The following is a 10,591-nucleotide window of genomic DNA, read 5'->3' on the forward strand; positions in this document are numbered from 1 at the left end:
TCCAATCTACACATCGAGTTCCAAGACTGCCAGGACTGCATGGAGAGACAGTCTCAAGGGGTGCGGGGAGGCTGGACAACAGGGGTTTGAGCAAAGACTGGCCACAAGGATGATTCTACCCCTTTACTCTGCCTGTTTAGACATGACTGTGCAAGCCTCTCAGTGGGATCGTCACTGCCCAGGAGAGAAGCTCGACTACATGACAGTTTCTAGCCGAGTGCCGACTGTTTACCATTTGAAGAGTACAACAAATGATTCTATTTGAAGTTTCTAACCCTCCCTTACCTCCCCCCGAAAAAAACTGTACATGAGTTTACAAACATATTAACATATAAATAATGAGAAAGGTCCTAGGGAGCCTCCCGTTGTCTCTGCTGGGGGTGAACACTGGAGGGGCGCTGTCCCCACAGCCTTCATGTTGCTGTGAGGTCTTATGGCAGCTGCTCTGGATCCATTGCTGGCTTCTTTGGCACCTCCAGTCTGTCTTCCACCGCGCTCATGACGAGCTAGAAACCCTGAACCTGCAACAGTGGCAGCTCTTCAGCCCGTCATCGCTCTGGCTCAAGCTCATGCTGGAAGGGACGCTTCCTCTCCCGACAGTGCTTCTTGTGGGCAGGCCAGTCCTTCTGCTGGCACTGAGAGCCACAGTATCGTGCCACCTGGCAACGCCCACAGATGTTGAACTCCCGAAGCTGAAACACAAAACACTGTGGCTTCAATATCACACTAACAAAATGTATGGAAGCTATATCTCAGCATCTTGAAAAATGCAATTAAAACCCTACGTGGGAATGAAATTCAGCATATGGTCCACATGCAAGGCTCTGGACTCAAGCCCCAGCACCTGTTCACCTGTTCCCCTAAAAAAAGCCAGGCACAGTGGTTCACTCCTGTACTATCAGCACTAGGATGATTGATGCAAGATTGTGGTGATATCTGAACCAGTCTGATCTAGATATCTAGTGAGTTCCAGGCCAGGATGGTTTATAGATTAAGATCCCATCTCAAAAGTTACACATACATACATACATACATACATACATACATACATACATACATACATAACGAGAGAGAGAGAGAGACAGAGAGAGAGAGAGAGACAGAGAGACAGAGAGACAGAGAGACAGAGACAGAGAGACAGAGAGAGACAGAGAAAGAGAGTATACAGGCACTGTAGCTGAAGAGCCTATGCCCTGTCTGGACAGAAACAACAGCAAAGGAAGAATCACCCAGCGCTACCCAGGTGTCTACAGGGAAAAGCTGCCACATTACACCCACACTGCTGGGCAGAGGTGGCCAAGACGCAGCGGAGCATTCCATACCTGCTTCTCAATCACTGTACAAGGAGGGTAATGACACTCATAGTAGGTACAGGAATTCTCTTCCTCTTCCACCACATCTCCATTGGCATTATAGTACCGGGTCACATTCAGGACAGGGAACTGTTCTTCTATAGGGTCCGTGGGAAGCTGCTGGATAGCAAGCCAGTATAAGCTTTGCTCCCTGAAAGAAAGCAGAAGCCTCAGTGCACTCTGGCCAGACCGGGTCAGCACAAGGAGAGAACTCCAAGACAAGTAGGCCCTGCCCATCACTACTGCATATACTTATCACTCCATATTAAAAACTTTTAATCCTAGCCAGATGTGGTGGGAGCCAGAGCTACACAGTGATACTTTATCTCAAAACAACAAAAAAATTGTTTTAAATCCTGTCTCCTAGTAATATACAAACCTAGTCTATCACTCTCCCCAAAGCTAGGGCTGACAGGCACTCAATAGCATAGAGTTTGAGTTTGGCAAGCTTGGCTACCTGGTGCTGCCTACCTGGTGCTGCCTGAAGACCTTCATCCTGCCCTTCAACCTAGGAAGCCCACTACTTCCCCTTTGAGGTTAGAGCCATCCTGCCTTTCTGAAAATCACTCCTGAACAAGTGGGCCAGAAGTTAACTGAACATTACAACAGGAACTGCAGTCTGAGAGACTTGTGCTACATACACGAAGGCCCATGTGGTGTTCTAAAGGACAAATGCTACCACAGATTCGAGTATTTGAACACTTGGTCCCCAGTTGGGAGCACTGTCTGCAGAGGTTTAAGAGGTACAGACTTGGAAGAAGTACATCACTAGAGGAAGGCTAAGAATTTAAAGCCTTGGGCTACTTAACACTTCGTGCTCTCTGCTTCATTTTTTTGTGGTTGAAGATATAAGCTATGAGCTTCCTGCTCTGGCTGTTATGCTTGCTGCTTGCTCCATGTTTCCTGGTCCTAAGATTCTTATCCCTCTGGAACTATATCCCAAATAAACTTTCTTCCTTAAGTTGCTTTTAATCATAGTGTCTTATCACAACCACAGAAAAATACAGAAATTAGTGCCAGAGTAGGGTATTGCTGTGATAGACTTGATTAAGTTGGTTTGGGAAGGATTGTGGAAGTATTTGGAACTTTGGACTAGAAAAGCCAGAGTTCCAAGCCTAGTGGGCTGTTCTATAAAAGCTTAGAAGATAAGAGTGCTGAAAGAGGGCTGGAGAGATGGCTCAGAGGTTAAGAACACTTGTTGCTCTTCCAAAGGTCTTGAGTTCGATTCCCAGCAACCACATGGTGCCTCACAACCATCTGTAATGAGATCTCGTGCCCTCTTCTGGCCTGCAGGGATATGTGCAGACAGAACACTGTATACATAACAAATAAATCTTTAAAAAAAAAAAAAAAGAGTGCTGAAAGAAATGCAGAGGATGGAAGCCAAGCTTGGGAGATGTTCACGTGCTGTATTTAAATTAAGGATCTAGCTGGGGCTGAAGAATCAGGTGTGATTTTGTGATTAACAAAAGACCAGCATCACTGATATGACATCCTGTAGGAAGTATTTTCTGTGAGCTAGCACAGAGTTGTGGTCCAGAAGGGGTCAAGGCTGCATCTTAAGATGGCAGCCAAATTTGGTAATTAATGTGTTAGAGTCTCTCACATGGTAATGGTTTTGGTAGCATGGAAGTTTCAGGACTAAAGAGCTCATGGAAAGCAGCTCAGACCCAGGTGAGACCACTGGTTAAGGTGTAGCCTCAGCTGGAAATCCCAGGACTATGGGATAAGCACCAAGGACAGCTGTATATGTAGTGCAGACCTAGCATGAGACTACAAGGTAAGCTGTGGCATGCTGTGGATGGCAGAGGTACAAGTGGCAAAGAGCTCCCAAACCCTGTGGAGCCTAGAGATTATGAGTGAGTCTCAGAGATTCGACACTTGAGTTATTTATATGTTGGCTTTTGGTTTTATATTGGTAATATCAACATCTGGAGATAAGAAATAATATGGCTTAAAGTATTATGTGTGTGTCAAGTTGACAAAGGATCAACTATGTCTAGTTTTTGTTAATTTGATACAAACTAGTCACTTGGAAAGCCAGAGCTTCAACTGAGGAATTACCTCCATCACACAGCTTGTAGGCCTGTCTGTGGGGCATTTTCTTGAATGAGGATTGATATAAGAGGGCCCAGACCACTGTGGGCACTCTTGGCCAAGTTGGCCTAGACTGTTTAAGAAAGCAAGGCGAGCAAGCTACAAAGAGAAAGCCAAAAAATAATGCTCCCAAGTGCTCTCTGCTTCAGTTCTGCTTCCACCCACATTCCTGCTTGAATTTCTGCCCTTAATTCCCTCAATAATGGATTGTGACATGATGGTTAAACCAAACTCTATCTTCCAAGTTGCCTTTGATCATGGTAGTTAATCATATATTAACCAGGATAGCCCTAATATGAGTGCTGACCGCCCATAAGTGGGTATAGTAGACTCTGTGTGGGGCTTTGGCGAAGCATGGCTGGTTTCTGCACAGGGGCTGTTTAACTAAACCTTACAAGCAACCTGCTCTCACTCACAAACAAACAAGGACACTGAACATTCTCCTCTGACTGCATGTGCCCACTGGCTCAAGCACCCCTCTCCCTGCAACACATATTCTCTCCCTGTACACCCACTTACACACACATACCAGGCATGCTTCATGAATACTGGTCCAATCTGGGCCTACCTCTGCCAGCAAGAGGTACTACCTATCTGAAGGGCACAGTTCCAATGAAACTTAGCCAAAAATTGGCTGAGGAAAGGGCCAATAGGCCATCTGACCACAAACCCCAGCCCTCTACCCCCAGGACTGTAACTGCCCTTTTCCAAATAGAGGTTTTAACTGTAGTTGTTATAGCTCATAATCATAAAGTATATTCAGAAGATTAAAGACAGCACTCAACCACAGGATAGTCAGACAGTCCTGTGGGGACCCTACTGAATAGGATGTCTACCTCAGGAGGTTCAAGGTCAATTTCAGCTTCTCAGCTACATAGCAAGTTGAAGCCAGCCTAAGATTCATGAAGCAAAATAAAGGGTGGGTGGGCAGGGACTGTTAAGACAGAACTGAAGACTCAGACCTCAAACTAAGCAGATTCAGGGCTGAGACCTTCACAGGGCTGCCTTCACACTCCTGCAAGAGCAGAATAGCAGTTTGGCAACTAACTGTCTTCTAAGGACCTAGAGACAATACTGAACATCAAGTACAGAAGGCTGGACCCTCCCACAGCTCCTACTTACAGTAAGTACATGGAGCTCTAGCATCACCTGAAAACAGCTGCTACAAAGATCTGCCCACAGCCTAGAACATCAACCTCACCACTCCTTCTAGCATCTGTTGGGGCGGTCAGTGCCAAGGAAGGTTGCTTAGAAGCCCTCAGGAGAGGCCTATGAACAGGTTAATGACACCTGTGTGGCTTGGGACTATCTGCTCAAATTCCCCCAACCATTTCCTACTGGTCCCTGAGTGTTTCTCCAAAGATTCGTGAGGTTCATTTCACCGTGGTGAGTCCCAGGACCAGCAAGAACATGACCTCCAGGATAGAACCTTGTGCAATGCTGTTTTCAGGACCACAGGGAACTGGGAAACCAAGAGGCCCAGTCCCTAAGCCACTGTCCTACTATTTCCTTTAAACCACAGCTCAGGGAAAGCTGTTCAGCAAGGAACATGACAGAGGCCCATCATCTGTGTGGTCCTGGAGTATGGTCTCATTCCATCACACCAGTTAAAATGTCCCTAGAGGCAATTATCACAAAATCAATCCCAAAAATTAATCATAAAAATTCTTCTAGCTAAACATGGGGGTTTATATATACACCTTTACTCCTAGCACAGGGGAGGCAAAGGAAGGAGAATCTCTGTGCCTGGTCAGCCTAGTCTACATACTGCCTTCTAAGATAGCCAGGGAGACAATTTTCAAAACCCCTCAAAAAGGAAAATTTTTCCCTCTCCCATGAAGACAATGCTCCCCATGCCCCCCAAAAGGTGGGCTATCAAGGTCCCAAAGTACTCACAGTTAAAGCCCAAAACAGGAACACGGAAACATGGGATGGCCCTTTAGGTGTCGGGTGTTGGCCAGGGAAGACCCACCTTTGTTTGCTGGAGGTCTCTTCAGCTTTGGGTCGCCAGCCCCATGGTACCAACTGCAGGTTGTCCAGGCGATTGTCCACAGTCACAGCATTGAGATGTACCACCTGAAACCCGGGAGCCACACCTCCCCTGTGTCGTTCCCTAGGGAAAGAATTTTGTTCTTGAGGGAAAGAGCCTCAAGCACTTTACTTGAGAATGAATGTCCAACCACAAAGAAATACCAACCATGTAGTCTGAACTGGGCCCTTACCCAGCCCAAGGGGCATACCAAGAGGAAGCCAAGCACATCAGTCTGGCCCACACAAATGGGACCAGGTTGATGATTCTGCTCCTGGATTTAAGGGCTTTGCTCAGAGGGTAAAGGATAGAACCCCTAAACGAACCAAAATAATCTAGAGACAAGTTCCCTGCCTAGAAGGTCTCAACATTTCAAACCCTACCTTCTACACTCAGGATCAATAGTTCATTTTCTAAGGATTCAGCCTGGCTCACCATAAGGGTCAAAAAGCAGAACCCCTTCCTCCACACAGCCTGTCTCATCAGAATCCCACCAGTTGTTTAAAGTGATATGTACATTAGTCATTCCTTTGAGTTAGTGGCAAAGGTCACAAAATAAACTCCCAGACTCAGGGAAGATAAGGTTGAGTCCCACTCCACTGAGAACAATGCTCTCTAACTTTCAGGCATACTGTGCATATCATAGCTCACATGGGGAATAGGTGGAAAGACGAATCAGCTGGAAAATACGTACCACAGCAGCTCATGCAGAAGCCTGCCCGAGCCCCTTCCTCGGTTTTTGTCGAAGGCATATGCAAATATCTTAGCACCATTCCCATCAGCATCTACTTCCATTCGAGCCTGCGAAGGAGCACAGAGCAGAGTAGGTCTATTGGAAAGCCTCCACCTCTCACCAACAATTCAAATGCAGCTTAGAAAAATGCCAGAGGTACAGATGACATCCTGCTTCAAGGACTCACAAAGTACAGGGGCTTCCTGCTCCACTCAGGAAAAAAACCTTCATGAACAACTTGGAAAATATTGTGGACACCAAGAAGTAAATTTTCCCACCCCTGCCGGGCGGTGGTGCTACTCACAGTTAATCCCAGCACTCAGGAGGCAGAGTCAGGTGGATCTGAGTTTGAGGCCAGCCTGGTCTACAGAGCAAGATCCAGGACTGGCACCAAAACTACACAGAGAAACCCTGTCTCAAAAACCAAAACAAGGGGCTGGAGAGATGGCTCAATGGTTAAGAACACTGGCTGTTCTTCCAGAGGACCTGGGTTCAATTCCCAGCACCCACATGGCAGCTCACAACTGTCTGTAATTCCAGTTCCAGGAGATCTGACACCTTCATGCTGATGCACATAAAATAAAGTTATATAAATTACAAAAAAAAATCATTAAAAAACCAAACCAAACCAAACCAAACCAAACCAAAATTTCCCACCCTTAAAAAAGTCCAGAAAGGGGTTGGATGGGGGTAGCACTAGAGATGTCTCAGAAGTTTAGAGCACTGGCTGCTCTTTCATGACCTGAGTTTGATGCCCAGCACCTACATGATGGCTCACAACTCTTCTGTGACTAGTACATACACATTCAGGTAAACATTCATACACACAAAATAAAATTAAATAAAACCCAGGAAAAAAAATGCTTGGAAGGGAAAAAAAAAAAAAAAGCTCAAAGTTGGCTGTGGTGGTCCACATTTGCAATCTTAGCACTCAGGAAATGAAGACAGGGAGAATGAGTGTTCATAGCTGGCTTGAGGTACATGGCAAGACCCTGTCCCCCACAAAAAAACACAATCCAAATAATTCCTAGATATGTAGCAGCCATGAAAGTGTGAGGTGCTGACATGTTAGTGTGGGACTGAAGTGATGGATATGAAAGTTGCTGAAGAGAGAAGGCGAAAGAGGAGCAGCACAGCCAGTGATTCTTTACCAAGACTACACTGAGGATAGGATGGCCTCCCAGATCAGGGTGCAGAAGATGGAGGACAGCTATGCTCAAAAAAGTCTGCTCATCTGGTTCAAGACATCTAATTATTTAATCCCAGCACTCAGCAGGCAGAGGCAGGTGGATCTCTGTGAATTTGAGGCTAGCCTGGTCTACAGAGCAAGTTCCAGGACAGGCTCCAAAGCTACAACACACACATCTAATTAAAAACACAACAGGGCTGGAGAGGTGGCTCAGAGGTTAAGGTCCTGAGTTCAATTCCCAGCAACCACATGGTGGCTCACAACCATCTGTAATGAGATCTGGTGCCCTCTTCTGGCCTGCAGAGATACGTGCAGACAGAACACTGTGTACATGATAAATAAATCTTTAAAAAAAAAAGCAGGTAGATTCATCTTTAAGCCAGGCGGTGGTGGCGCACGCCTTTAATCCCAGCACTCGGCAGGCAGAGGCAGGCGGATCTCTGTGAGTTAGAGGCCAGCCTGGGATACAGAGTGAGTTCCAGGAAAGGCGCAAAGCTACACAGAGAAACCCTGGGGGGGGGGGCACACCACAACAAAGTGAGTCTTCAAAAAGTAATGTGTATGAAAGAGGTCACAATGGACTCTACTGGACAGCAGTGTCTATCCAGGCTGTCACAACCTGTTTTGGAGCTGAGAATAAGTATGAGTGGCTGTCCTCTTGTTCTCCCAAAACCAGGAAGGAAACTAATTTATGTTTCCTGAGCATCAAACAAAAGTCATCCTTACCTCAAAGGAGTAGCTCTCCACCAGTGGTATGTCTTGCTCATCTATCAGTGTGTATTTGGTCTGAAAATAAACCATGTTTCAAAGGTTACATCTGAGATGGGCCTAAGAAACAGTAACACCATAACTAGCAGCAGCAAGAATCTACAATATTTCCCAATGAGACAGAAAGTAACCGCATCGAAGTCCAAGCTGGGCATGGTGGAACACACCTTTAATCCCAACACTCTAAGGTAGTGGCAGACAGAACTCGTGAGTTCCAGGGCAGCCAAAAGTGTCCTGAGGCTGTCTCAAAAACAAAAAAAAAAAAAAAAAAAAAGGAAAAAATATCAAGGAAGAAAGTTGAATCCAGTATGTTTAAAGTAAAACATGGCTGGGCAACCTTGTGGCCCATGCCTTTTAATTCCATGCACTAAGGAGGATCTGTGAGTTTGAGGCCAGCCTAGTCCACAGAGTGAGTTCCAGGACACCCAGGGCTACATCACTTCGAAAAAAAAAAAACCACAAAAAAAAAAAAAAAAAAATCAATAACAACAAAAATAGCAAAACATGATCACATGTACCAGAGTGGGTAATTAGGCTTCAGGGCCCATCCACACCAGATAGACCGACCCTGCCTGACAAGTGGCACTGAGCTTTTAACTCACCCAGAATCTCAGTCAATCACAAGTTTACTGGAGTAAAGGAAGGGAATGGGACTGAGGTAGAAGATTCAGTAGGCTGGGTAGTTATTGCACGTGCTCACTGGATAGTGCTTCTTCCTCTGGTCGCAAACACTCCTAATAAAAGCTTTAATGGCCCAGGCTGTTGCAATTAATTACCGAGTCAAGCCATCTAGGCTCCCACCCCTCCCTAGTCAGAAAGTTCTAGCAGTTCTTTCCTGAGCTCTTGCAAAAAAATGCAAACGAAACAGTTCTGAAGACAGGTTGGTATTACTTTCCTGGAAGATCTTTCTAGGATCTCAGTTACCTGCCTCTACTTTCTGTCTGTTCCTCTCTCCCACCAGCAGCTGCAGCTAGTGGTGGAAGGAATGGAATTAAGGGCTACAGTTCCTGAATAGCACCAAGCCTCGGAGCCCAGCCTCAACATGTGGTGGGTGGTGGCCCGGGCGAGGAGCACCTGAGAGCCTTCGAGCCTACCAAGATCAGGGCCCTGGCTCCTCGTCTGTGCTCTAGAAATGCCTGCGACTCGAGTGACCGAACGTGGCCACCCCTTGGGCAACGTTAAAACGCGCCGCCGCCGCCGAGGTCTACTGCGGACCGGCCACTCCACTCCCCTCAGAGCTTCGGGCCGAGGGCGTTACGGCGGGAGGCCGCCGCGTTTAAACCGTGCGGCCGCAGGTGCAGCCCGGCCGCCAGAGCCGCCGCAGATGCCCAGAGCAGCACGGGATGAACGCCGGGAACTGTGCCGCGCAAGCCAGTCCCACACGAGTCCTGAGGCCGAGGGGCGCGCCCCCGGCCGCGGGGAAGCTTCCCGCGAGGAAGGCGGCGCCCGAACCGAGCAGGCCCGCGCAGCTGCTCGCCCAGGTGCCCCAGCCCGCGCAGGCCTCGCCACCGCTCCACACCGCTCACCTTCCCGGCCACCCGGCCGAGCCGCACGATGCCCAATTTAAAGTCGGTCATGGCCGGGCCTGCGCTCTCGGCAGGCGGAGCCGCTCCCTCCGGAGGCTCCCAACCGGGCCGGGCCGGAGCGAGGCCGCGGCACTCCGGGTCAGGCCGGGGCCGGGGTCAGGCCGGGCGGGCCGCGGGCGGACGAGGCTGGGCCGGGCTCGGGCCACCGCCGCCGCCTCGCGCCCGCCGGACCTGCCACGCGCCGCCGCCACCGCCGCGCGCACCCCAGCGAGCGGAGCAGAGGGCGGGGCGCGACCGGGACACACCCCCCACCGGCGGCGACCGACCAATTGCGGGGCGCGCCCTCCGCCGGTCGTGGCGCGCCGCGGCTAATCGACCAATAGAAATAGGGAAAGGGCGCAGGCGCCGTGAAAAAGAACCAAGTGCGGGGGAGGGGCGAGCCGGGGGCGGCGCCTGCGCGGCGGCCGGCGCAACGTCAATTTCGCGGGAAGCTTTGTGCGCGCTGCGGCGGCTGCTGAGGCGGCAGAAGCGGGTGCGTTTGGTTGTGGCTTCTTCGTGACACGAGCCTGCTTGCATTCGCGTCTCTGAGCCGTGTACGGTGGGGCAGCGTGGAACGTCTGTCCTTACCGGGTGGTTACGGGCTGGCAGGATGCTGTATGAGTGGTCCTGGTGTCCAGAGCTAACCTACGAGGCCGCGGCTAGTACCTGCGCTGTGCTTCCGGGATCCGAAGCGCCTTAGGTCTCCAGGTCTCCAAAGAGAGATTAAAGACCTTCGGTGAGGAGGAGCCAGAGGCTGGGGTGGGGATCTGTCTCCCGGAAAAAGAGACCTCGTAGTCTCTCATCCTGACATAGCGGGTAAGGCCTACAGCTTAAATCCAGGTCTAGGCTCCACCTGCT

General features: G+C 49.1%; 1 protein-coding gene across 1 annotated transcript; it reads right to left on the reverse strand.

Annotated features, from left to right (window-relative positions):
• Window positions 1-108: 108 nt before the first annotated feature.
• Window positions 109-9,965, reverse strand: Zmynd19 (zinc finger MYND-type containing 19). Its single transcript, XM_028868697.1, has 6 exons — window positions 9,695-9,965; window positions 8,127-8,186; window positions 6,173-6,279; window positions 5,422-5,562; window positions 1,323-1,503; window positions 109-692 (listed from the first exon to the last, which is right to left on the reverse strand). The coding sequence occupies exons 1-6, from the start codon at window positions 9,743-9,745 to the stop codon at window positions 549-551; spliced, it is 684 nt and encodes a 227-aa protein (XP_028724530.1). The 5' UTR covers window positions 9,746-9,965; the 3' UTR covers window positions 109-548.
• Window positions 9,966-10,591: the final 626 nt, after the last annotated feature.

This window comes from Peromyscus leucopus, chromosome 4 (genome assembly GCF_004664715.2).
Source record: "Peromyscus leucopus breed LL Stock chromosome 4, UCI_PerLeu_2.1, whole genome shotgun sequence".
Classification (NCBI taxonomy): Eukaryota; Metazoa; Chordata; class Mammalia; order Rodentia; family Cricetidae; genus Peromyscus; species Peromyscus leucopus.

What these genes read in the sequence shown, in the direction of transcription:
- Zmynd19 (XM_028868697.1), bottom strand. Translation starts at nt 9,745, where the DNA reads ATGACCGACTTTAAATTGGGCATCGTGCGGCTCGGCCGGGTGGCCGGG. An exon ending in TGGAGAGCTACTCCTTTGAG is followed by an intron (nt 6,280 to 8,126) that starts GTAAGGATGACT and finishes GCTCCTTCGCAG; the next exon opens with GCTCGAATGGAAGTAGATGC. An exon ending in CTTCTGCATGAGCTGCTGTG is followed by an intron (nt 5,563 to 6,172) that starts GTACGTATTTTC and finishes TTCTTTCCCTAG; the next exon opens with GGAACGACACAGGGGAGGTG.